General features: G+C 43.9%; 1 protein-coding gene and 1 pseudogene across 3 annotated transcripts; one reads left to right on the forward strand and one right to left on the reverse strand.

Annotated features, from left to right (window-relative positions):
• Window positions 1–5: 5 nt before the first annotated feature.
• On the reverse strand, window positions 6–28,000 carry NXF3 (nuclear RNA export factor 3). Of its 3 annotated transcripts, none has more exons than XM_054471774.2 (20): window positions 27,545–28,000; window positions 8,908–9,076; window positions 8,538–8,691; window positions 7,808–7,891; window positions 7,597–7,701; window positions 7,392–7,472; window positions 7,203–7,272; window positions 6,959–7,047; window positions 6,454–6,563; window positions 4,779–4,815; window positions 4,351–4,419; window positions 4,216–4,271; window positions 3,966–4,073; window positions 3,787–3,845; window positions 3,562–3,677; window positions 3,424–3,466; window positions 2,763–2,835; window positions 1,768–1,950; window positions 426–486; window positions 6–185 (listed from the first exon to the last, which is right to left on the reverse strand). In XM_054471774.2, the coding sequence occupies exons 2-20, from the start codon at window positions 8,982–8,984 to the stop codon at window positions 114–116; spliced, it is 1,647 nt and encodes a 548-aa protein (XP_054327749.1). In that variant the 5' UTR covers window positions 8,985–9,076; window positions 27,545–28,000; the 3' UTR covers window positions 6–113. The 3 variants fall into 3 exon arrangements, with proteins under 3 accessions (XP_054327749.1, XP_054327748.1, XP_054327750.1); XM_054471773.1 differs by lacking the exon at window positions 27,545–28,000 and adding an exon at window positions 17,089–17,279; XM_054471775.1 differs by lacking the exons at window positions 6–185; window positions 27,545–28,000 and adding an exon at window positions 17,089–17,268 and having other exon boundaries at window positions 423–486; window positions 1,818–1,950.
• Window positions 11,352–13,437, forward strand: LOC129024611 (zinc finger protein 770-like; annotated as a pseudogene).

Consider the following 28,000-nt stretch of genomic DNA (forward strand, 5'->3'; position numbering starts at 1 on the left):
AGGGATTTGACATAACAACACATCATTCTTTATTGTGAAAACGAACAGAGATCCTGGGGGTAACAGGGGTGGACAAGTGCACAGAACAACTGGCCCCTTTGGAAGGATGAGAGTCAGCCCTGTGAGTTAGGCTTCGGCTTCTTAGCTCCAGCCAGATCTCCTGGTTCAGTCACAGGGAAATACATCTATTGGAACAAAAATACAGGGAAGACGATGAGGCTGAAGATTATGACACTTAAGGATTTCCTCTTAGGGCTTTGTTTTCAGGATCCTAGGTCAGTCTGTGTGAGGGCCTTCTCTAGGATCTTGCCCTTGGCCGAGAGGAAGTGCAGGAGGGAGCTGGGAGATCAGCAGAACCGGAAGCCCAAGTTCCATCCCCAGGCCACCCAACCTCTGCTCACTTGGCCTGAATTCCTAGACCTCACCTTGGGCCGTGCAAGAACATGAGGAGCTCTGACGTAGTCACACTGGTTGTTATGAAGGCAGCTGTGGTGGAGGAAGGACAGGTAGCATCCATTAGGACCCAAGTGGAGACACTCTGACAATACAATGCCATTACTTAATCTATGCAACCGAAACATGTCTGTGTTTTCTGGAATTTGTTGCAGCAGAAGGAACCCTGTGAAAAGCCAAATGTCTACCAACCCTGAAAAGCCAAATGTCTACCAACAAAGGAACAGGATCCATGGAACTGTGAAAGGAAAATAAATCTTGGGGTCCCAAAATCACTAAGCTAAAGGTAAAAGTCAAGCTGGGAACTGGGTCATGCAAACCTGCCTCCCCTTTTGGTTCCTAAATAAGATGGCTATAAGATGAAAAGCTACACGCCTCCCCCATATTTTGTCCGCAAGGAAATTCCTCGTGAGCTGCAACATCTTTGCCGTAAGGTGTTTCTGTTAAAATTTCACCATGACAATGTAAATTGATAGCTTATCTTTACAGTTACAGTCACCCCCCATCCACCAGACACAAATGCTTATCTGATTGTTCCCCCGCCCCATTTTCTCTATGTCATCTTATATAAAAAAATGCAGATTCACTGAGCCAGACAAAGGCATGAGTAACTTTCTTTCCCTACCCTCCCCCTTACATGAAAACTGTGTACTTCTCAATATCCTATCCTTTCCCCTTTAAATCTGGAGTCCTCAAAGTCATCTTTGAAAGGCATAGACCTGTCTCCCGGGCACATGTCCTTACCTTTGGCAAATAAACCTCCTAAAATGATTGAGACTTGTCTCATCATTTTTCTCGATTGACAGAATTCAGAGAAGTACTGTACACCTGTTCAAAATAACTAAGTAGCTGAATATGTATCAAGAGGGAAATGTACAGTGTGATACTGAGTGAAATAAAGAAGCAAAGCCAACTATCTGCAAGTTCTCATTATTCACTCCCCTGCTCCTCCCAGCGCATACCAATCACTAATCACCATACACACTCAGCACTCACTTCTTTTTTTTTTTTTTTTTTTTTGAGACGGAGTCTTGCTCTGTTGCCCAGGCTGGAGTGCAGTGGAGCAATCTCTGCTCACTGCGAGCTCCGCCTCCCGGGTTTACGCCATTCTCCTGCCTCAGCCTCCCAAGTAGCTGGGACTACAGGCGCCCGCCACCACGCCCGGCTAATTTTTTTTTGTATTTTTAGTAGAGACGGGGTTTCACCGTGTTAGCCAGGATGGTCTCAATCTCCTGACCTCGTGATTCGCCCGCCTCGGCCTCCCAAAGTGCTGGGATTACAGGCGTGAGCCACCGCGCCCGGCCCAGCACTCACTTCTGAGGCAACTGGTAGTTCATCCCAGACTGGGCAGAGAAAACCTGCACCGTTTTCTGCTGCTCCTGTGAGAAGGCAGGCACGGAGCTGGAGAAGGCTGTGGGCGCTGGGGTGAACAAGGCACTCTGGGTCCCTTGGTGGCCGGTATCCCACACAAAGAGCTTGTCATTCACGATGCACAGACTGGAGGAAAAATGGACCATCAGGTAGCTGGAGAGAAGGACATCTCCCCACCCCCTACAAGGATCTTTTTCCTACTGTTCAGCAACCTGATTTCTTCGATACCTCTACTGTGCCTCCCTCCTAGCTTTTTGGCTGGTACCCTCTAACCCTCCCACAGAGCCCACCTTTGGAGAGATTGCCTACATGCTTCACCAGTTTTGTAGGTTTACCTACAACCCAAGGATGGTTTTACACTCACATTTGCCCTTTACAATAGCCCAAGGGAGTGGACAGTGTAATCACCCGTTTCAAAGGAAGATTCTGAACTACAAAGAGGTCACATGCCTTGACCAAAGTCACAGTGAGTATTGCATCAGGAAAGAACTCATACTCTGACTCCAGAGCCCACACATCTTTAAAAATTTTTTTCAATACAGGGTCTCACTCAGGCTGGAGTGCACTGATGTGATCTAGGCTCACTGCAGCCTCAACCTCCTGGGCTCAAGATCCTTCCACCTCAACTTCCTGAATGGCAGGATGATAGATGCACACCACCACACCCAGTTAATTTTTAGTTTTTTTGTAGAGACAGTCTCACTGTGTTGCCTAGGCTGGTCTCAAACTCTCGGGCTCAAGCAATCCTTCCACCATCAGCTTCCTAAAATACTGGGATTACAGGCGTGAGCCACTGCTCCTGGCCCATACTCTTAACTATTAGACTAAACCATTGGTTTTTTACAACATTGAGAACACCCCGAGGACTGCACCACCACATTCCCACACCACTGGCCCCAGGTTGGGATGGGTGCTCCCACCCACAACACAGCACTAACCTGGAACTGCTGCCAGGGGTAGCAATGAAGGTCCGGGTGAAGGCGAGAACAGAACCCTGAGACTGTCCTTCCACTTCAAAGACAACAAACAACATTGCCTTAGAGTTGCACAGGCTTTACATGCTCACACGGTGTTCCCCAATCAGAGTCTTGCTTGACACTCACACAGAAGGGGGCCAGACCAGGACAGTTGTTCACTTGGAGTCAGGCGGATGTGGTAGGAATGGGGAGGGCAACAACAGGAATAATCCGCTCCTAGTGATAGGGCCCCTATCATGTGTGGGGCCCTGTGAAAACCACAAGTTCACTTAATTCCTATTTCACAGTAGCCCAAGAGATGGGTTATTATTAGCCCAATTCTGCAAATGAGGAAACTGAAGAGTTAAGTAACTAGCACAAGTTCAGAGTAAGGACCTGGGATGAGAGCTGTCAGACTCCACGGTCTGTGTGCTTAACGCAAGCCTGAGCTGTGCAGGGCTGACAGGCATGGACCTAGGTCAGATCAGGGTGGTTTGTGGGCAGAGTTGGGGTGGGAAAACACGGAGGGAACAAGAGGAAGGAAAGGAACGAAATGAGGGAAGCTGGGGGAGTTCTGAGACGGAGCCCAGCCATGAGGAGGAAGCAGTGGGGGATTTGGGGAAGGGACTCTACAGACACTCACCTTCCTTGAACATCCCGTTGACAGAAAAGCAGAGCATCCATTCCTGAAAGGGAAGATCTCAGGTGCTCAGGATCCCCCTTAACCTCCTACCCACTTCTGGCTTTCTGGGCCTGCCCAAGGGAGGAAGCAGGTGCTCACCGTCTGGCACCACATGTCCACCAGGAAGGAGCTGAGGTCATGCTGAGTTTTAGGCAACGCACTGAGGGAGTCCACAATATCACGTTTTGTGTGCTTCAGCAGCTCCCCCCGCAGGTCTGTAGAGGAGAAGAGAAGCAAGGATTTGGGGGGCTGTCACACCCCAGTTGTGTGATTGTTCCTGTCACACCCCCTTACCCTGCCCAGTCTTCTCCATCACACACTTACAGGGGTCCTTGGTAATTTTTATATTCCTGCTATCCTTGAAGTACTTGCACAAGCTGCTCCTAGGAGAAAAAGAGGAGCAGGAGTGGGTGCTCTGGCCAGTGCAGGCATCTCCAGGAGCTGGTGTCTTTCTGCAGGGGAGTCACATGGCCCTGGACCAGGGTCCGAGCTGTGATACTCACGGGGCTGAGTCCTCAGGATTGAAGGGAATGCTCATGGAGAAGCAGGCCTCATCGTGGTAAGCACTAAGGAGACCCTGTCGATCTCCAGAGTCATAGATCAAGTAATACCTGTTGGAGACCAGTGAGGACAGGCTAACTCTGTGGCATGGGTGCCAAATGAGACTTCAAAGTCTCACTGTAGGCAGACTTGTACTTGGGTAAATTCATCTGACCTAGCCCTCTCTTGCCTCAGAGTCCCAGGGATACTTACTGCTGCAGGAATTGCAGGACCAGATTCTTCAACATCTCAGATCCAAAGAAGCCTCCCTGGAATAAAGAGTCCCCAGGACCACAGATGGTACCCCCCCTTTCTCATGCACCACCCTGCTGGATCCTCTCTTCTTACCTTACAGGTTGGTAACCTCTTGTGGGCTTCAGTACCACATAGAGTTGCTCTGGGTGACTGCTGGCCATCCTGGGGAAGGCAAGAGGAAGTCAATAGTGCAAAGTAGGGAGGTGGCACAGAAAATTACGGAAAAGGATAGACCCAGGGGAGGGTGAGATCAGAAATCAGGTGTGAAAGCGTTCTGGAAATTACATGGGCAAGACTACAGTCGGGATTGCCGCCACATGAAGCCTGTTGTGAACTTGTGTGAAGAAGCTCCATAGGCTCTGCCAAGTTCCCACATGGGTCTGTATCCCCTTCCCCCACTCCCTTGAGGTTTAAGGGTTAGCTCCAAAAATGTAACTGGGACAATATCTAAAGGGGTTTGGGGCAGTTGGGGGCAGCATCAGTCCCAATTAGGAAAGTCAATGATCAAGGAATACACTTACCAGGCATAATAATTTGGGGAACAATTCCAGGATGGAGCTGCCGAAAATCAAAACAAAATGGACAACGGTAAATGAAACTGTGGAGCTGTCCTCCTCATGGGAGCAATCACACCTACGTCAGAGACACAGTGCAGTGTGTCCACCTACAATCCAAAGTTCCTGCCTCTGCAGCCCCGGGCAGCATTGGGAGCCCAGGCTTCAGGACTTTCTTCCCCTCCCTCCATCCCTCTCTCACCTTTGTCCAAGTCCCCACTGAAGGCACTGCAGGGAGTAGGAAATGGGGTGGGAGCGCAGGGCTCTGCTACCTCACTGGCTGTCCATCAATCTGCCTGGCCTGGCCCTGGCCAAGACCAGGTCAGTTCTTAGGGATGGCCCAGGATGCTGGGACAGGGAGGCGAGTGATGCAGGCTCAGGAGGCAGAAGGGGAAGGCAGGGGAATGATGGCAGAAACGGGGTGAAGGTAGGGGAGGGAGAGACAGGCGAGACATATGAGAGGAGAGACAATGGAGAAACAGGATGCAAAGCAAAGAGAAGGGAAAGATGCTCTACCGTGGTGGTGGAGTTCAGGGAGGAAGAGAGAAGAAAAGGGCTCCCCTGCTGCAGCCCTTTCCCTCACTGGCCCCGGCTGGCCCTGGGGACCGAGGCAGGAAAGGAAAACATGCACCTGTTGGGCTGGGACCCACTAAATGCAGCTGGAGCCTTTCTCACCTGTGTAAGCTCAGTCTGACCTGAGCATGGGAAACAGAGCAGCCACAGGGATAGGAGACCTTCTCCCGGGAGAAGTGAAGGGTCAGGCCCCAGCTCAGCATGGGGTTCAGAGTCTGGGGACCCCCTCTCCCGACCACTGCATTCTCTTCTGATGGTCCCTGACTCCTGTGCCCCTCTGTGCTGACGCCTTGACCGAGGAATGTTACCCGTCTCAAACTACCCAGAGCTCCTCTGAGGACCCAGGCAGGACGATGTGAGGTGTGGAGGGAAGGAGGGGCAGTGCCCTGAGAGGCCTGTCCTTCTGTCTCCTCAACCTCCTCTGCCCTCTGCCTTCCACTCCTGCCTCAGGAACGTGGCCTGCTTCTGGTCCCTTGACTCAGGAAACCCAGGTTTCTCCCCAAGGAGGGCCCAGCTCCTGGCATTGGCCAAAGGAAGAGATGGCATGACAGCAGCCACCCAGGGCCTCGACCCTCAGTATGGGGCAGGGAAGCCCCCATGCCAGCCTGGGACAGGAGAGGGGACCTTTTTGGAGCAAGAGAAGGAGAACCCCTCTCGGGACAGGGGAGGGAAGCCCCATCTTAGCATGGAGGCAGGAAGGCCTGTCTCAGCATGAGGCCCTGGACTAAAGGACTCTTCTAGGTCCAGGGCACCAGAACCTGAATACTGCTGGTCCTGGGGAAGTGGGGGAGCCCCGCTTCCTGGAGCACACTCACAGAGGGCATGCTGGAGGAGGCTGGGTGGAGACAGGTGGGAAACGCATCCCAGAGTAGGTGAAAAGGGGACCATGTCAGAGGAAGGAAAGGAGACCTCTAAGCACAGACGAATGAGTGACACAGAGAGAGGAGTGGGGCGAGGGGGAAGGAGAGGGTCTGTGGTCCTCCCAGAAGACCAGTGCTGCCTTCTACTGCAGAAGGGCACTATCAAACACAGGTCAGGGTCCCAGGTGGTGACAGAGGGTACAACTGACTTTATGTTGCTGGAGTTATCCGATAAGGTTGTGCACACTGGGCTTCTGTCCGCACACTTCTCTCCTGGCTCTATCCCTTTCCACTTGTCCATCTCCCCTGCAGACATCACCTGCAATTATGCAGAAGAACCACATAGACTCAGGAAAGAGCAGCTGGAGGGCCCTGCACCCTCAGTCTCCTCCCTTGCCAACAAATCCACTTCCTTGCCTCTTGTCATTACCGTAATGAATCCTCCTCCCCGTTTTTCTTCAAAGAACTATCTGAGTGTTACACCTCATTTTATTTTTCAAGAAATTCAGCTTGTTAATGTTGGGGGCCTTTGGCATAATGTCAAGCATCTGGTAGGCTTTGTTGCTGTTTGGGTTCAAGGGCAAAAGTTATGGGGAGGAATGAATTAAGAATTAAGAGTGAAGGCCCCCAACAAGGGATATCTTAGACCAATTAGCCTCCTAGCTAATCTCTTCCACCTTCACCCTCAATCCCAGCATGAGCCTAAGGCCTCACCGTAGGTATGTTCTCTTCATGGACGTGCAGGGAGGCAGCCATGCACTTTCTAGGATTCGATGCCATTGTAGTATCATGGTTCATCATGTCTCCAGATAGCAGAGAGGAGAAAATCAGAAGTCTGAGAGGGACCCGCCTGGTACAGCATCAGCAGTAACCCCTCCCCAAGGTATCAACCATAAGTCTCCATCTCACACAGACACCTCTGCCCTCATCTGCCATAGAATTACTTTCTCAGCCATACCTGGGTAAAATGGGAGTCTCTGGATATCAAGAGCTTCCTGGGAGACATCACACGGTTGGTTCACGGCCAGCTGCAGAGTTAGAGATGGGTTTCAGAGGCTCTGAAGTTGAGGTGGTGAAGGGGGCAATAGGTGGGGAAGAAGCAGTGGGTCTGGCTTTGTGTGAACAACTTGCCGTGAGTCTGTATTACCTTTATCTGCTCCACCTTTTCTGACTTTAGCTCCCTCTGCACAAAGTGGGGTATACCAGCAGGGTTGACAAAGATTGATATCTGCAGAAAACCCAAGACGGGCTGAGTAAACACTAGGAACTCTGAGCCCCAAGATCAAGCAAGACCTCACCCTTGCCCTGCCCTCTTGCTCGATGCTAGCCCTGGTCATTCATTTGACACACACCTTTTCATTATTCTCATCCCAAATCTTGCCACTGACATTCTTCAGTGCACAGGCGATGCTGGCATTCTCCACAAAGAAGCTGGCATGCATGTTTTCATAGTGAAACTATAGGGAGAGTTGCAAGAGAAATGAAATATGAGGCTAGAGTCTCTGCTCATCCAGCCCCCAACCTGTCCTGTTTTCTCTCGTCTGCCTCACGGTCCTTTCTTACCTCAACTGGGACGAAGGGTACACTACATTCGTTCTGAATCAAATTCAGCAGCCACTTCTCATTGTATTTTATGCCGAAGGGAACCTATGAGTGAAAGAAAGAATGAGTGAGGAAAGGAGACTGACATAATGGAATTAAACGTTAAAAGCGGACCTAAATATGTTCCTTTCAGACTTTAAAATAATTTAAGATAGGACAACATCCATTATTGCTAACTTATGTATTTCATTATTATTTCTTTCATTATTTCTAATATCTATTATTTCTAACCAAACAGGGATTTCCTAAATACCCTTTCTCACTATTCAAACAGTTTTCTTAAAATAATCAATTTAAGATGTTTAATATGAGCTTTCTTTTATAAAGTCCCACAAGAATCTACCTAAGGCAGACCAGGCCTGCCCCTTTGACAAGGACCCCACTAATTCAACCCCTCACACACTTAGTTTGAGCTAAACTGAAGCATCTGGTGTGGAGATACTCTATCTCCTTAGCATTCGTTTCCTCCTTTGATTGTAAACCTCTTCCGCTCTCTCCGCAGTCAGTCTGTTCCCCTTACATTGCTTCTCTGAATTTACTCTTAAGATGATCTAGGATGTTAACTCCTAGTAATAAAGGGCAGATTACATACTTTCCTGCCCTTACAAAAGTATCTAGTGTCTACACAAATCCAACACAATTCCCCCTGTTCTCCTTCTGAACATTAGATCCACTTTGCCAGGACACTCACTGTGATCTTGAACCAGCTCCCTAAGGTCCCATCCGGCATGTTCCCCTCCATTCTTCTCTCTGGAGGTTTTTGCTCTCTCTCCATGTTAACATGGGTTTGGTCTTGTTTACGAAAACTGCCTTTCCGATTATAGGGTGAAATAGCATAGGGAGTGCTGTGAGCAAGTGGAGAAAAGGTAGTTCACATATGCTCCGAAAGTATTTTATACACATTTGATCCACTGATTCCAGGGCTACAGTGAAGTTAAATCAACCATTAATCGAGTTCTGTCATTCCTCTCTCTGTCAAGTTGGAAAGAATGACATATTCAGCTACAGAGTTATGTATTTCACTGGCCGGTACATTCCAGCCATGCTGACTGGTCACTTACTATCTTACTGGAGAGTCCATGTGGGCACCATGCATTGCTGCATCTCCATCTTGCTGCTGATGGGATGAAGAATGCATGCCAGGATTGACAGGTTCAGACCTACTGCTAAATCTCCTTTGGTAAATATCCCAACATCTTGCTCTTCTTTGAACAACTTGATCAGTGTGACCTTAAATTGAGAACAGCACATCAACACTTAGAATACCAGAAAAAAATCTTGGGAAAATATAATGGATAATGAAAAAATTCACTGATATTTATTTATTTAGAGTCAGGATCTGGCTCTACTGCCCAGGCTGTAGTGCAGTGGCATGATCACCGCTCACTGCGGCCTTGTCCTCTGTGGCTCAAGAGATCATCCCACCTCAGCCTCTCAAGTAGCTGGGACTACAGACACGTGCCACCACATCTGGCTAATTTTTTTTTTTTTTAGAGATGGGGTCTCTCTGTGTTGCCCAGGCTGGTGATTTTTATAATCTAGAAAGAAATATATCACAGTGCCAAAAAAAGTTGAAAGACTTCACTGTGGTTTCACCTCCTGGGAGATGAGAGTTGGGGAACATTAACAGCCAAGGAGAAAATAAGCACAGCAGAAAGGGTTTGGGTTTAGGTGATACTAATCTATGATGACAGTCCTTGCTCTGCCCTTTTCAGGCTGAGTAACCTGGAACAAATTGCTTATCATCTGTAACCCTCAATTCCCACCTTTAACTGGAGAACAATAAAATCTACCCTAAAAATTTGCTATTATGGCTCAAGGGTCAAAGGCAAGTTCCCTGCCTCAAAGAAGAATCAGATAAATGAAAACATTGCTGAAGAAAATATCCAGAATGAATCTTGGAGAGACATAATTACGGAATTAATTACCAAAAGAGTGAAAGAGAGAATTTAAAAAGATGTGGTAAGCGCAGCCGGGCGCGTTGGCTCTTGCCTGTAATCCCAGCACTTTGGGAAGCCGAGGTAGGTGGATCACGAGGTCAGGAGATGAAGACCATGCTGGCTAACATGGTGAAACACCCTCTCTACTAAAAATACAAAAAATTAGCTGGGCGTGATGGCGGGCGCCTGTAGTCCCAGCTACTCGGGAGGCTGAGGCAGGAGAATGGCGTGAGCCCAGGAGGCGGAGCTTGCAGTGAGCCAAGATCGCACCACTGCATTCCAGCCTGGGCGACAGAGCGAGACTCTGTCAAAAAAAAAAAAAAAAGATTTGGTAAGCATATCTAACACTACTTCTCCACTGTTCCCTCTCCTTATTTCTGGGACTCAAATTCCAGACCTCCAGGCCAGGCTGGTCTCAAATTCCAGACCTCAAGTGATACGCCCACCTTGGCCTCTCAAACTGCTAGGATTACAGGCGTCGGCCACCGTGCCCGGCCTCTACAAAATTATTTTTTTTTAAAGTTAGCTGGCCGGCGGTGGCTCATGCCTGTAATCCCAGCACTTTGGGAGGCCGAGATGGGTGGATCACGAGGTCAGGAGATCGAGACCATCCTGGCTAACACCGTGAAACCCCATCTCTACTAAAAATACAAAGAAATTAGCCGGGCGTGGTGGCGGGCGCCTGTGGTCCCAGCTACTCAGGAGGCTGAAGCAGGAGACTGGCATGGACCCGGGAGGCAGAGCTTGTAGTGAGCCGAAATCCCGCCACTGCACTCCAGTGCACAACTAATTTACACTGGATTGTGATAGGGCAAAGATATATATTATAATCCTAAGGATAAACACTACGACAATGGCAGAATATTTCACTTTCTAGCCAAATGAGATAAAAATTTAATAGTTAAAACTATTAATCATTTCAAAGGAGAGGTGTGGAAAAAGAACTTAAAACAGGCAAAAATAAATATATAGTAATATGGTCTGTTTAAACCAAATCATACCTATATTTTCATTAAAAGAAATTAGACTTAAGTATTCCAAATTAAAAAGCACAGAATATCACACTAGATAAAAAATTCCATCAAATTATCCTGAAAAGAAACACGTAAAGTTTAATAATATAGAATATTTGAAATAAGAAAAATGGCATGATGGATACCATTTACACAGACTGACTGAAAGCTTATGTAACCATATTAATAAGAGAAAATGTATACTTTAAGAAATGCTAGAGAAAAGAACTCATAATGATAAAGGTTCACATCAACAAGAAGATATTAAGAAAGCAGGTGCTCGCTCTGCCTTCACGGCTCCTGGGCCCTCACCAGCTCCAGGTGTGTGAGGAAGACTTCAGAAACCCGATTGAGAAGTGGAGAGAGGCCCAGGGAGGGTGGGACCCTCTTAATTCCGCTAAGGTCTTTCATTTCTTGTTCGCCTACTTTCGTGAAATCCTCACATCGTTTTAATAGTACTAGTCAAGACAAGAAAATCAACAGGCTTTCAGCCTTGAGGCAACATTGGTGTAGGAACACTATGGAGCTCATCAGAGTATATCACTGAAGAATATGATGGCTGAAAACAATTTAAAAATGCTAAAGATTCAACAGTGTGTGGTAGCCAACAAACTACCTAGAAATAGGCCATATATTTGCAATATTTGCTTCAAGCACTTTGAAACACCATCAAAATTAGCTAGGCACTATCTCATTCATACTGGTCAAAAGCCATTTAAATGTGATGTGTGTCATAAAACCTTTAGACAACTAGTTCATATAGAGAGGCATCAACTAACTCATAATCTGCCTTTTAAATGTAGTGTTTGTCAGCGCCACTTAAAAAATCTGAAGACATTTGTGAAGCACCAACAACTTCACAATGAAACCTATCAGAATAATGTTAAACAGGTCAGAAGACTGCTGAAGGCCAAGCAAGAAAAGTCAACGTATGGAGTGTATAATACTTTTACCAGAGGAAAGATGGGCATTACACCCGTGCTCTAAGTCCGACCCCACATATAGCATGAAGAGAAGAAAGAATATTCATGCATATACAATCTGTGGCAAGATGTTTCCATCACAGACAAAACTTGATAGGCATGTACTTATTCATACTGGTCAGAGGCCTTTTAAATGTGTCTCGTGTAGTAAATCTTTCCGACAGTCACCTCACTTAAAAATCCACCAACTTACACATTCAGAAGAAAGACCTTTTCAATGTTGTTTTTGTCAAAAAGGATTTAAGATTCAAAGCAAACTTCTGAAGCATAAACAAATCCATACTAGGAATAAGGCTTTTTGGGCTCTTTTATTAAAGAAAAGGCATACAGAATATCGCCCCCTGCCTAATAAGTTAAATGCAAATCAGGGTGGTTTTGAAAATGGTGATATTGGTGAATCTGAGTAGAATAATCCACTTTATGTCTGCTCAATTTATATTGTCCCTTTTCAATATCCAAAGTGTGAAAATGTTTTGAATCACAGCAGGTTCTCAATGAACACGTGTGTTTTCCTGCTAGAGGTGGCAAAATTCCAAGCAGGTTCAAAAGAAGCTACAATTATAAAACCATTGTTAAAAAAATACTGGCCAAGCTTAAACGTCTAGGAGTAAAAAATTAGATAACTTTTGATCCTGGAAAAAAGTATTTAAAAAGAGTTTCTTGAAAAATTGTGATCGTATTTCTGGTGAGCCGTGCTCTGAACAAACCCAAAGAACATTTGTGGGTTCTCTTGGCAAACATGGAACATATAAAACAATTGACAATAAAAAAAAAACGTTGACTTTGCCATTTTCTTGGCAAAAGCAGTTCCAGAACCAAAATGTGGGAAAAAAATGAAAGGTGTCCTTACTACAGCAAACTTATTAAGCATTGATAATTCAGTGAATAAGAAAGACTTGTCAATCTGTGGCTCATCAGGTGAGGAATTCTTTAATAACTGTGAGGTACTTCAGTGTGGTTTTTCAGTTCCAAGGGAAAACATACGTACTAGACATAAGATATGTCCCTGTGACAAATGTGAGAAGGTATTTCCTTCTGTATCCAAACTAAAAAGACACTATTTAATTCATACTGGACAGAGGCCTGTTGGCTGTAATATTTGTAGGAAATCTTTTAGACAGTCAGCTCACTTAAAAAGGCATGAACAGATTCATAATGAAAAGAGTCCTTATGCATCCCTTTGCCAAGTAGAATTTGGAAACTTGAACAATCTTTCTAATCATCCACGTAATAATGTTAACTATAATGATTCCCAACAATGTCAGGCTCCTGGTGTTCAAAAATACGAGGTCTCAGAGTCAGATCAAATGTCAGGAGTTAAGGCAGACTCACAGGATTTTATTCCTGGTAGCACCAGGCAGCCCTGTCTTCCTAATGTACTTTTGAAATCAGAGCAAAGCCATCCTTTTTGCAGTTATTCAGAGCATCAGGAGAAAAATGATGTCTTCCTGTACCAATGCAGTGTTTGTGCGAGGGGTTTCCGATCTCCATCTAAACTGGAAAAACACTACCTAATTCATGCAGGGCAGAAACTATTTGAATGCTCAGTTTGTGGCAAAACATTCGGACAGGCTCCTCACTGGAAGAGACATCAACTTACTCAATTTAAAGAATGACCACAAGAGAAAGTGGTTGCCTTGGATTCGGTTATGTAAACTGTCACAACCACTAACAATTGTGGTCTCTGGTGATCTTATTTTTAAAGCCTGTATTATTTAAAATGCGTTTTTATCAAGAGGCCTGCATTAAATTGAATGGTTTCACAGGCATTTGTTTGTCCTGCGTAGTAAGGAGGTAGAATACATAGAAAATTAATACAATGTTTTAGAAACAGCCAAATTAATTTTTAGAGGCAAGAACATGATTTGATGCTATAAAGTAGGCATTTTAATATTGTAAACATATGCTGTGTCTGTATTGAAAAATATAAATTCATGATGCTGTACAAATAATTTAGTCACATTCATTTTTTAAAGGAATTATTCCTTAAGACATGCCATCTCTTTTTACATATGCTCAAAAGATCGAGAAGCAAAAATTGGCTTTTAGCTGCAGCACATATCCCTGCTATATTTCATTTATCTTACATTTCATATGAAAGCATAATTTTGTCCACATGTGGCTCAAATTGCACTGGAATTTTTTTGTAAATTTAAAGAACTACAGAGGCACTAAAGGTGAAAATGGATGAGAAAATTATAGTATTTTTCATGGGTCTTTTCAAAGCTATTTATTTTTAGGACTATGTGGTAATTTCACTTCTTCAGGTGATTAAGGTTTCTTTTTTTCTTTTTTTTCCCAGCGAGTGACATCTTTCTCAAAATAATTTAAAAGTAGGCAAGAGGCTAGGATGTATCCATATACATTTACCATGTTTATTTACCAGGAATATTTTCCAAGTGCCATAGTCTTTTTCATAATGTGTATGCAGTTTTATCTTTTCAGAGGAATAATTTCAAGTCATTTATTTGCCCATTAATTATAACAGTAGTCATAGACTTAAGACTGTATTCTAGAGATCTTCATCTCCATAAGACTTTAACATTTATTTTAGTAAAATTTTCTTTTTATGCCTCTTTAATGGAGTGGTCCTATTATTTAAGCCTGTTCTAAGTTTGATCAAATGGCAATGACTAGGTCTAGTTTTAGTTTTTATTTTTGCAAGAGTCTAATGCTAAATAATTTTATTTTGATCCTTGTTAAATTTTTATTTTAATTAGTAAGGTAGTCATTCCTGTAGAGGGATAAGATGCTTGTAGAGTTGTGGGTATCATTCCAAATAGAACTGTTATGATTTGGGAAATATTCTAAACTACAAAGGACTTATTTCATAATGACAAATTGTCCTTCACCTTTGCCTTTGTTTATAAAATCTTCAGGAATGACATTTTCTAGCAATAAAAGGAATTAACCATTATGTTTCTAAGCTGAAAAGAGGAACAGGTGGGTAATTGTCTTACCATACTTAAATATAGTGGAAAATCCTCTATTGAGAATGTGGATAAAAGAACAATTGTAAATTTTACATCATAATCTGAGAACTCCCTTTTGGGGCAGGGAGAGGCGGGAGGGATAGAAGGTGGGGGTGACCTGCTTGCTTCTTTTACCACAGGTGATTTTTAAGTAACTTGGGTTTAATTTACAGAGATGAAACATGACAGTCTGAGTAAAACACCCAGTGATGTAGAAGTGTACCTGTTTATTATGTAGAGACAGCCAACACTTTCTCTTAGGTTTCCTTGGGATATGTTCTTCCAGTGCAAGCAAAATAGTGGTTTACAGAATTTGCTTAATACAAAACTTTTCAAGAACTCATCTGTTACACAAAGCAAGGAATAACTAGTTTATATTTTCCAATAATGTTCAAGGTTTTTTCCTTATTATGTCTGAAATTACTGATTTTGGCATTTTTCTAAGCAATTTATGTGATTTTATTTGAAGGAAATATTTTATATACTCTTTTTCCCAACCTAAACAGGGAGAGTCCTAACAGTGTTGTGTTTGTATGATTATGAGGCTTTATTTGCCTAAGTGATACTACTATACTTTATTTTTGACCCATGCCTTTTTAAGCTGTTTCATATTGAAAGTTGGAATATTGTAAAAATTTTGTCAAAGATGTACTGAAGTGCTATTTGAAGTACCTATAACAAAACACAGTTGGTCCTCCGTATCCACGGACTCTGCCTCTGTGAATTAAACCAATTGCAGATCAAAAATATTAGGAGAAAAAAATGTAAAAATAATACAAATAAAAAATACAAAAAGCTGTTACTTAAATAGCATTTACATTCCATTAGGTATTAGTCTAGAGATAAAGTATGCAGGAGGATGTGCGCTGGTTATATGCAAATATGCCATTTTATGTAAGGGACTTGAGTATACTTGGATTTTTGGTATCTGTGGGTGGGCAGGGTTGGGGGGGGGTCCCGGAACCAATACCCCATGGATACCAAGGGACAACTGTACTTATTTACCTTTATTATCATTGCAAGCTTCTTAAGGAAACTTTATAGGAATGAAAATATACATGTTAAGAAGATTAGGCTGGGCGCAGTGGCTCATGCCTATAATCCCAGCACATTGGGAGGCTGAGACAGGTGGATCACGAGGTCAGGAGATTGAGACCATCCTGGCTAACACCATGAAACCCCGTCTCTACTAAAAATACAAAAAATTAGCCAGGCATGGTGGCGGGCGCCTGTAGTCCCAGCTACTCGGGAGGCCGAGGCAGGAGAATGGTGTGAACCCGGGAGGCAGAGCTTGCAGTGAGCCGAGATTGTGCCACTGCACTCCAGGCTGGGTGACACAGCAAGACTCCGTCTCAAAAAAAAAAAAAAAGAAGATTAAACATTAGATATTAGATGGTCTGTTGCATGCTAGAACTGTTAGTATTGTTGGATCAATTACTTTGGTTTTATGAAAAAATAAACAATAAATATCTTTAAAGAGAACTAGAAGAATTTTTTGTTTGACTCTAGGCTGTAGCATGATTATTTACTGAAGTAGTTTGATTGGCTGGCTAACTTAGTAGAATTATTGTTTTTTGTTTTGTACTGCAATCGGGCTTATAATTGTAAGATAAAAATGTGTGTGTGCTTAAGGGAAGTAAGTGGTGGTTAAAATTATTGAAAAAATTTCAGAATACTTTAAAAATAAAGTTTCAAGTTATACAAAAAAAAAAGAAATTCTAAATTTGTATGCATATCTTAACATGGACCAATCTATGTTTAGATACAAAGCAAAAACTGATCTAAGTAAATAGAGAAATAGTTAAAACCACTGTGATGTGGGAATTTAACACACCTCTCTGAGTAACAGATAAAACTAGCAGACAAAAATTCAGCTACATAGAGAAGATTTAAATGGCATGAGTAATAAGTTTGCTTAAATGATATAGAACACTGCACAGAAAACCTACACATGGAACATTCCAGAATAAGTCATATGCTGGGCCATAAGGCTAGCCTTGAGAAATTTCTGGGGCGGGGGTGGGGGGTAATACAATCTACCTTGAATGGTTAGTGTGAAGATTAAAGATGTATTCCCGGCCCCACTACCACCTCTAGGGTACATCCAAGGAATGTTAATTTTTACCAACCCCTGCCTCAGGTGACCCTCCTCATACCTCAAACCCTGGCCCTGAGAAGGCCACAGGACTCAGGCCTGGGCCCTTGCCACTGCCCATCCCCACCCAAAGGGAGATTGGCTGGGTGTCACGTGGATTAGTGTAAGGTGGGGAAGGGGGCTCAGTCCCTTTTGCCCTGTGGAGACCTGAGACTCCAGCCTCATGCTGGCCGACTCACCCATGTTGTGTCCTGAAGGCAGTGACATTTTACCAATGTCCTTACAGGGCTCTCTTGAGGAGAATCTGTGTGGCCTGGGAACGGGAATTTGGAGAAGATTGAGGAGGGCTGCTGAGGAAGGCGACAGCAAGCCTCAAGCCTTGCTTAGAGGAAGTTCCTTCCCCAAGCATAGAGAGGAGTGTCCTAGGAGTCAGAGGAGAATTAACTTCCTGTTCTTACCACTCCCCAAAGTTTGTGGCCAGCATAACACCCAGGGAGATGTTTCTAATGTAGCCACTCCTGCAAAGGTAGTTAGCAACAATCACAATCATGAGGCCTAGGACCCAGATACTTATTGAAACAAACACAGAAAACTCAGCTTGCTGGTCATCTCCAGTGCATTACATTGTATTCATTTACTCTGCAGACTCAGAGACTCAGAGTGCCTATGGTAGCCCAAGCTCTGTACTTGGTACATTACTTTTTTCTCCATGTATTCCTCACAAGGGGACTCTCAACTCAGAATCACCAGCTTCCTGAAGGTGCTGAAGCTTAATGAGGTATAGGACCTTGTCTGGAATGATTCAGATGTGACCTGGAGAAATAAAGTGGAAATGAGAACCATGCAATGGTGGGTGACCCCTCTATGCACAGCTTTTCTAAACTCTTATAATATTTGGGGTTTACTTAAGTTAGGGCAAAGTAAGAGAATGTTCTGAAAATACTCGTGTGACTGGAATTAGCTACAGCCCATCCTAGAGAGAGAATACAAAAAACAGACCAGGAAAATACAAAGTCAAAGTTTAGTGTGTCACTGTAATGAAAGTAGAAAAGAATCAAGTATTTTCTTAAAGACAAAATAAAGTATAGTCAATGTAGATGGATACTCCTAATGATTAGAGCCAGAAATATCCTCTTAAAGTCTCAGGCCAGAGAGAGGGAATAAACTAGTGAGAGGTGACAGCGTGCTGGCAGCTCTCACAGCCCTCGCTCGCTCTGGGTGCTTCCTCTGCCTGGGCTCCCACTTTGGCAGCACTTGAGGAGCCCTTCAGCCCGCTGCTGCACTGTGGGAAGCCCCTTCCTGGGCTGGCAGAGGCCGGAGCTGGCTCCCTCAGCTTGCGGGGAGGTGTGGAGGGAGAGGCTCTAGCGGGAACTGGGGCTGCGCATGGCGCTTGCACGCCGGCTGGAGTTCCGGGTGGGCGTGGGCTCCGTGGGCCCCACACTCAGAGCGGCCGGCCGGCGCCGCCACCCCGGGCAGTGAGGAGCTTAGCACCTGGGCCAGCAGCTGCTGTGCTCAATTTCTCGCCAGGCCTTAGCTGCCTTCCCGCGGGGCAGGGCTCGGGACCTGCAGCCCGCCATGCCTGAGCCTGCAATACTGTTGTATTGGGGATTAAGTTTCAACGTGAATTTTGAAGGAACACAAACACTCAAACCATAGCATTTACCGTTTTATAAAAATGTTCACATAATATTGTTTTATAAAAAAATAAAGATTTAGGCTGGGCATGGTGGCTCACGCCTGCAATCCCAGCACTTTGGGAGGCTGAGGCGGGTGGATCACTTGAGGTCAGTAGTTTGAGACCAGCCTGGCCAACATGGTGAAACCCCCTCTTTATTGAAAAATACTATTAACTGTGGACATGAAGTCTGAAAATAGCCATTATTAAAAACCTGATGAAAGTTTATTATAATAATGATGCAGTTGACAAAAAGAATTTGGTTATTTCTGAACCAACATTGTGACTGATAGCATTTATACCAAGACATATCAGAGTTCTAGGAATGTTATACAATTTCGAAACACACATTAATAATATATCCACGTAAATATAACTCAAAGAAGATTAACCATCATTCCTTATTTAGACAGTGCTTCTCATATAAATGAACATATCAGATAAGCTGACTTGGTGTAATATCTCTTTTACAACTACTTTCATAAGTTCTAGGGCTTGTCATAATATCCCAAAGTTACTTCAAGGTCAAAAATGCTTAATTTTGATATTTGAGAAGTTTGTCAACTATCAGTGGTCTAGAATACTTGATCAAAATAGGATCACAGGTCACTATGAAATAAAATGGAAGTGACAAAAGATTGCACAGTCACAAAGCCCAAGAAATTATCTTGATTAAACACAGAATATCTGTTCCCTAGGCCAGTTACCTAAAAGGTAAAGAAAAACCTCTCACAATTTCCTTTTAAAAACAGCTCAATGTTCTGAGAAAACCCAGTTATTCCAACACAGGAGCCCAAAACCTTGCCTTCACCAGCGCATTTTTTTTTATTAATCGTCAATTTTTGGCAAAACTTTATATTATTTATAATTAGCTTCTAATTTTAGGCAACTTGATGACACAAAAAATTTCTTTCATGAGATTTCTATTCTGTGAACTTTCTATAACTTGCAAAATTTACTTTCCTTTTCCCTATATCATTTTGACCACACAAAGTTCTCTTAAGCAAAAGAAAAAATTACTTTTTTCATCTTTCTTTACCAAAACTACATCTTCATACTTATAACTTTTTTTTTAATCTCTTCTACTTACTGGTTCCTTCCCTGCCTTGTTTGTATTTCCTTCTGTAAACCAAAAATAAAATTCTAAGTCCCCTCAACCATCTGAATGGACTTTCTCCTCAGCCAGGGTTCTTAAAATTGAACCTGAGAGACTGTTGTAGGTCATGATGTGAAGTGGGGGTTGAACAGGCCTCATCATACCTCTTCAGCATTAACATCAACATAGGCTTTAAGTCTGATAAGAAATATTTCACAACCTATTCTCTCTGAAGCCTGCTAGCTAAAAGCTTCATCTACATAGTAAAACTTTGGTCTCTACAACCTCTTATCACAACCCAGACATTCCTTTCTATTGATCACAGGTCTTTAGACAACCTCAACGAATTGTCAACAAGAAAATGTTTAAATTTACCTTAAATTTACTGATAGCCTGGAAGCCCCACCTTGGAATTGTCCCGCCTTTCTGGACCAAACCAATGTATTTCTTAAATGTATGTGATTGATGTCTCATGCCTCCCTAAAATGTATAAAACCAAGCTGCACCCCCACCTCCTTGGGCACATGTTCTCAGGACCTCCTGAGGGCTGTGTCAAGGGCCATGGTTGCTCATATTTGGCTCAGAATAAATCCCTCTAAATATTTTAGAGTTTGACTCTTTTTGTCAACACTTCCTAAATCTATATTTTGAAATATCCTTTCAAAAACCTCCAAATTAGATGAAATTTGCTCTTTTAACAAAAATATATTCTCATGTCTTTTTACAATTTCTCTTGCCAAAATGAGAGACAGGACTAGCTGGATTTCCTAGGCTGACTAAGAATCCCTAAGCCTAGCTGGGAAGGTGACTACATCCACCTTTAAACACGGAGCTTGCAACTTAACTCACACCCGACCAATCAGAGAGCTCACTAAAATGCTAATTAGGCAAAAACAGGAGGTAAAGAAATAGCCAATCATCTGTTGCCTGAGAGCACAGCGGGAGGGACAAGGATCAGGATATAAACCCAGGCATTTGAGCCGGCAATGTCAACCCCTTTGCGTCCCCTCCCCTTCTATGGGAGCTCTGTTTTCACTCTATTTCACTCTTTATTAAATCTTGCAACTGCACTCTTCTGGTCCGTGTTTGTTATGGCTCGAGCTGAGCTTTCGCTCGCCATCCACCACTGCTGTTTTGCAGCCGTCGCAGACCTGCTGCTGACTTCCATCCCTCTGGATCCAGCAGGGTGTCCGCTGTGCTCCTGATCCAGCGAGGTGCCCATTGCTGCTCCCCAGCTGGCTAAAGGCTTGCCATTGTTCCTGCATGGCTAAGTGCCTGGGTTCGTCCTAACTGAGCTGAACACTAGTCACTAGGTTCCACGGTTCTTTTCCATGACCCACGACTTCTAATAGAGCTATAACACTCACCGCATGGCCCAAGGTTCCAATCCTTGGAATCCGTGAGGCCAAGAACCTCAGATCAGAGAACAGAAGGCTTGCCACCATCTTGGAAATGGCCTGCCTCCATTTTGGAAGTGGCCCACCACCATCTTGGGAGCTCTGGGAGCAAGGACCCCCGCTAACAAAAACACACCTTACTTTTCTTGTACACCTTACATACATAATTTTTTTTTATTTCTAGTAATTTTAATTATATATATTAATTAAAATTTTAAATTCTTAGTAAGCTTATTTTTTTCATGAAAATGTAAGAAATAGGCAATTTGAACTGTGTCTTATGCCAATATTTTATGAATATACTGAAGAGAATCCAAATATTTCACCCCAAAATATACTTCTTTGACATATTTTGAGATGGCTATCCAGACAGCCAACTGAGGCAGGGAAATAGGATCTGGAAGTAGGGAACATAAGGCTGATTCACACTTCAGCCATGACAGGAAATATCCTTTCCATAGGGCATAGGCCAAGTAAATGACTTTGTAACTTCATCCTCTCCATTTACATAGGGCATACCCCAAGTAACCAATGGAATCCTCTAGAGGATATTTAAACTCCCAAAAATTCTGTAACGGGGCCTTTGAGCCCCTATGCTCAGGCCCGCTCCCACACTGTGGAGTGTGCTTTCATTTTCAATAAAACCCTTCATTCCTTCCTTGCTTTGTTTGTGCGTTTTGTTCAATTCCTTGTTCATGACACCAAGAACCTGGACACCCTCCACCATTAACACAATGAGCAGAAGTAACCCCACAAAACTCTTTTCTTGTAGGAGATTTTGCATCTATAAAGAATCTGCATTGATGCAACCAAAGTTTCTCTGAAGCCTTTCTTTGTCCAGATCTAAGAAAGATTAACTAAGAGTCTGACACCTTAAAGGTCTATGCAAAATATTTACCATCTATTGTTTCTGATGGCTGCTACCTGTCATGTTTCATCTACATAACAAGACAACCTTTGCCAGCCAGGCCTCCACTTCTCTGCCTCCCATAACCCATCTTGCAGCTATAACCTGATTTACCACCACAACCTGTTTTTGGCTATGCTCCAAGTCCCCATTCTTTCTGTAACCTCGAAATAGTATATAAGCTTCTGTACTCCAATAGGGGGCGGGGGGGAATCACTCTGTGATTCTCTCCACGAAAGCCAATAAATGTGCGTGCCATTTCTCCCATTAATCTCCCTCTTGTGAGTTGATTTTTTAGCAAACCTTCACAGAGTGAAGGAGAGGTCGCCTGACATTTCTGGTGCAGGGGTGGGGAGCCCTCTCCTGCCCCACTCATGCCTGACTAGCTACCTACTGTAACAAGACTTGACAGGACAGTGAAGCCAAAATGTAGCTGAAGAAGATGGGTATGGATACTGGACACTTTTACAGAGGACCATAAAACCCACAAAGAAATGGACCATGACAGAGACACCTGTAGAAACTCTGCCTGTGAGAACTCGGAAGCCTCTTTTCCATCCATTGCAGTTACTGGAAGCACTGCTGAGAGAAAAGAAGCATTCCCCCCACCATCCCAGTCAGTAGGCTGGTCTCCAGAACTACTTGCTGTGTTCCTTCTCTCTCTCTATAACCGTCTGTGTCTTTGAATATATTTGCGTGATTGGTGGTGTGTGAATGCCTTGGAGTAAACTATGAATTTGTAGGAATTTAATTAGTCACTGAGTCATTTTGAAACATTCCCCCCACCACCCTCATAAGAATTTGCACAACCAGACTGATTTGACCTGACACAAGATCATGAAAGTTCTATGAGACATTGAATAAAACTAACCACCATCTCCAGTTATTCTGTTAATCATTTTTACAGCATAAAAATGTTAGGCATTGGCCACTTAATCAAAAACCCGAAAGTTAAATACATGGGTATTTTTGCTGATCAGAAGACATAATTGTTTCCAGTCTTATTTACCAAAAATTTACTCAAGTCACATAAGCCAAAAAGCATTTGAGTTAGGTTCTATTTTTTGATAAAATATTTGATTTAAGCACTTTTTCAAGTCAATCAGTCAGAGTCTCTTACACATTTTGGTTGAGAAATATTACATAAGCATAACACACATAGGCGTGGAAAAAGAATCAGATTTTATAGCTCTATTAAGATTCTTCATTTGCCAATTTTGAAATACTTTCCCCCCTTTAGCCCATCAATCTTTCAATCACCCATTCCGTTGCCCGAAGCAATTGTTAGCTAGGCAACTCTACAATTTGCACTTCCAAAAAAAGAGATGACTTTCAGATAAAACAAGACAATTTACAGTACTTAGAACAATATAGAAACTTCATTAATAGAAACTCTATTATTTGTCAAAACAAAAAAAGGCATAGGTAAACCTCCAATTTAAGACAAGATGGCTGGAAAAAGCACCTTAGACATAGGTAAGACTGTTAACGTAAACTAAGCCACTACCTTTCCCATTGTTAAAGTTTTTAGTGGTTTAGGTGCAGAAAGGGAGACAACCTTACTAATGGGGATTTCCTTTACAGATGTAAATTTCTTTTACAGAGAGTTTCAAAATAGCCAATTAAATGTCATAAAGTTGTATTTTATTTTATGTATATTTTTAGAGATGTCTCTCTCTGTCACCCAGGCTGTAGCGTACTATCACCATCAAAGCTCACTGCAGCCTAAAACTCATGGGCTCAAGCAATCCTCCCACTTCAGCCTCCCAAGCAACTGGGACTACAGGTGCAGGCCACCAAGTGTGGCTAATTTTTTTTTTGTAGGGAGGGGGTCTCTCTATGTTGCCCAGGCTGGCCTTGAACTCCTGGCCTCAAGTGATCCTCCCACCTTAGCCTCCCAAAGCACTGGGATTATGGGTATGAGCCACTGAGCCTGACCAGTTGTAAAGATTTCATTTCATAGTTAGTCTTTTCAACTTAGATTTTTTGTTAATTTGATTACTGACTTCAGGGAAGAGCCCTTTAACCAATAGGACAAAAAATAGCTGGTAGAAACTTAACCTGAGTATTCCTTGGGGGTCTATAAATCCTGGTGTTAACATGAAGATTATTATCAGAGGGAGTGGGCAGCCTGTTTTCAGGGGCTTTCTTGGAAACCTTTGGGGGCACTCCCTTTTTCAATGTCCTAGTAGTTTGCACAAATGGCAACAATACTTCGGAAACTGCTGTTTTAGGGGTCCCTTATTGGAGAAGTGCTCTGGGACAAGTCTAGAAGTCATTCTAGGTTGTTGGCCATGGAGCTGAAACACTTTAGGAATGGCTTTCAAAAGGTCATCTGAGTCTTTCTGGCTTTGCCTGGCCCATAAGTAGACCAGATGGGGCTTGTCAGGTCCTTGATATTGACAGAGCAGGAGCACCATCATCTCGGACAAACACCGCCACTTTAAGTTCCAGCTCCCTTTCCAGCCTCATGCATTTCAAGGAAATCACTTTTCTTCTAACTACAAGCAGCTAGAAAGAGCAGACAGTAAAATACAGATAAGACAGTTCGGGCACAGAGGGAGGTGGGAGGAAAGTCTCTTGGGTAACTGCCAAACTTCACCCTCATACAATGGGCCCCAGTAAAACAGTGGGCCTTAATAAGCACATTCCTTTCCCTTCGGGTACACTAAGATAGGGAAGCTAAAAGCAGACTCAGGGAGGCGGCGGGGGGTGGGAGGGTATGCCTGCAGCTGCAGAAAGATATATGGGAACAGACACACAATTGTCCCTCACAGATAAGCACAACAAAGAGACACAGAAGCAGTCCAAGCCTCTGATAAACTTTCCCACCCTGAATCCTTGAAAACTCTTAGTCTGTAAGAGAGTGTGCCTCTGACCTAACTTGGCCAGACACCCTTTTCAGATTTGTTTTCTCTAAAATAAACTTTTTGTGTTTCTTTCCTCTTTCTTTAATCCTTACAGATACCATTCTCAAGAGAAGATTATTCTGCCTCTTTTACTCTTTTGGGTCTCCCCAGGTCCCACCAAATGTATTAGGTGGTAGAGGTCAAGTACCATAAGGGATCATAAATTACAATTAAGGGCCGGGCGTGGTGGCTTACGCCTGTAATCCTAGCACGTTGGGAGGCCAAGGCGGGTTGATCACTTGAGGTCAGGAGTTGGAGACCAGCCTGCCCAACATGGTGAAACCCCTTCTCTACTAAAAATATAAACATTAGCTGGGTGTGGTGGCACACGCCTATAATCCCAGCTACTCTGGGAGCTGAGGCACGAGAATCCCCTGAACCTGGGAGGCAGAGGCTGCAGTGAGCTGAGATAGTGCCACTACACTCCAGCCTGGGCGCAGAGTGAGATTCTGTTTAAGAAAAAAGTTACAATTAAGACTTTGAATTTTGTTTTGTCAGGCACAGTGGCTCATGCCTGTAATCCCAACAACCTCAGGAGGATTGTTTGAGCCCAAGAGTTTGAGGCTGCAGTGAGCTATGATCAGGCCATTGTACTCCAGCCTGCTGAGTGACTGAGCAAGACTTTGTCTCTAAGACTCTGGCCTGAATTCTTCAGAAAACTTTTGAAGATCTTAGGAATTTTTTTTTTTTGAGATGGAGTCTTGCTCTGTCGCCCAGGCTGGAGTGCAGTGGTGTGATCGCGGCTCACTACAAGCTCCGCCTCCCGGGTTCATGCCATTTTCCTGCCTCAGCCTCCTGAGTAGCTGGGACTACAGGTGCCCACCACCACACTTGGCTAATTTTTTGTATTTTTAGTAGAGACGGGGTTTCACCGTGTTAGCCAGGATGGTCTCGATCTCCTGACCTCGTGATCCGCCCACCTCGGCCTCCCAAAGTGCTGGGATTACAGGCTTGAGCCATCGTGGCCAGCTGATTTCAGAAATTTTTAAACTATGGTCCTGGCCTCCATATTTTGTCCAGAAAGTATAATCAAATAGTGGACTATCTCCAGAATTTTGGAGTGTTTCTACCTTATAAGGAAACTGTTTAACTTTCCTTTTTTTTTTTTGAGACAGAGTTTTGCTCTTGTAGCCGAGGTTGGAATGCAATAGCACGATCTCAGCTCACTGCAATCTCTGCCTCCCAGGTTCAAGCGATTCTCCTGCCTCAGCCTCCAAAGTAGCTGGGATTACAGGCTTACGACACTATGCACTGCTAATTTTTGTATTTTTAGTAGAGACGAGGTTTCACCATGTTGGCCAGGCTAGTCTCGAACTCCTGACCTCAGATGATCCACCCGCCTCAGCCTCCCAAAGTGCTGGGATTACAGGCATAAGGCACCGCACCCAGCCTAACTTTCCTTTTTTTTCAGAAAGGAAATGCAATTCAGACACTGAATTGTTTAGTACACTGGGAATATTCCAGGCAACATAAGTTAAAGGGAAGCACTAAGAGTTAGGTAAGTTTTACGGTCCTTTATATGGGAGATATCTTGCATTTTTAGCTTTTTACTAGCTTTTTGCAATTAGTCTTTTAGAAAAGCTACTTTAGAGTCCTGTTGTCTACTCCAGCCTTCTACATGCCAATAGGAATTCCATTTTCTCTGCCTTCAAGGGGCTGAGAATTCAAGTATACTTTCTTAGATGACATTCCACATAACGGCCATCATAATACTAGATTATCGATTATCTTTAGTAAAATTTTGTCACTTTTGTAAAAATTTGTTGCTTCTGGGGCCAGAAATTTTTTTTTTTTAATATTGGCTCACTCTGTTGCCTAGACTGAAAGGCAGTGGTGCAATCATAGCTTACTGCAGCCTCGAACTCCTGTGCTCAAGGGATCCTCCAGCCTCAGCCTCCCTAGTAGCTAGGACTACAGGCATGTGCCACCAGGCTCATCTAGTTTTTTATTTTTTTTTTTTGTCTTAGAGACAGCTGGTCTCAAACTCCTGACCCAAAACAATCCTCCCTCCTCAGCCTCACAAAGTGCTGAGATTATGAGTGTGAACCACCAAGCCCTGCCTGGGGCTAGAAACCTTATGCATAACTAAGGCAGGTCTACTGAAATGTGAAGTACTCAGATCTTTAGAAATTAGGGATCCCAGCCGGGCACAGTGGCTTACGCCTGTAATTCCAGCACTTTGGGAGGCTGAGAGGGGTGGATCATGAGGTCAGGAAATCAAGACCATTCTGGCTAACACGGTGAAACTCCGTCTCTACTAAAAATACAAAAAAATTAACCGAGTGTAGTGGTGGGCGCCTGTAGTCCCAGCTACTTGGGAGGCTGAGGCAGGAGAATGGCATGAACCTGGGAGGCAGAGCTTGCAGTGAGCCGAGATTGCGCTACTGCACTCCAGCCTGGGCAACAGAGTGAGGGTCCGTCTCAGAAAAAAAAAAAAAGAAGAAGAAAAAGAAAGTAAAAAAAGAAAGAAAGAAATTAGGGTTCCCATTTTCATGTTGGATCTTGGGTTTCCCAGAGCCAGGATGGCTTTGGCTACAATATCTTCTTGACCAACTTAGCCAATGATTTTACAGCTTCTGTCTGACCCAGTCAGACACCTGAGGCTTCCCTTACCTAAGTGCAGAAGAAAAAACCCACATACCTGTGAATTCCGAAAGCCACAGATCACTCCCCTGCATTAATAACCACTCACTGCCACTACTGTCAGTTACCTTAAAACTGCAGCCCTTTATGCTAGTGTGTCCGGAATTGGTGGGTTCTTGGTCTCACTGACTTCAAGAATGAAGCCACGGACCCTCGCGGTGAATGTTACAGCTCTTAAGGTGGTGCGTCTGGAGTTTGTTCCTTCTGAAGGTGGTGCGTCTGGAGTTTGTTCCTTCTGATGTTCGGATATGTTCGGAGTTTCTTCCTTCTGGTAGGTTCGCGGTCTCGCTGGCTCAGGAGTGAAGCTGCAGACCTTTGCGGTGAGTGTTACAGCTCTTAAAGCAGCGCGTCTGGAGTTGTTCATTCCTCCCGGTGGGCCCGTGGTCTCGCTGGCTTCAGGAGTGAAGCTGCAGACCTTTGCGGTGAGTGTTACAGCTCATAAAAGCAGCGAGGACCCAAAGAGTGAGCAGTAGGAAGATTTATTGCAAAGAGCAAAAGAACAAAGCTTCCACAGTGTGGAAGGG

This window comes from Pongo pygmaeus, chromosome X (genome assembly GCF_028885625.2).
Source record: "Pongo pygmaeus isolate AG05252 chromosome X, NHGRI_mPonPyg2-v2.0_pri, whole genome shotgun sequence".
Lineage (NCBI taxonomy): Eukaryota > Metazoa > Chordata > Mammalia > Primates > Hominidae > Pongo > Pongo pygmaeus.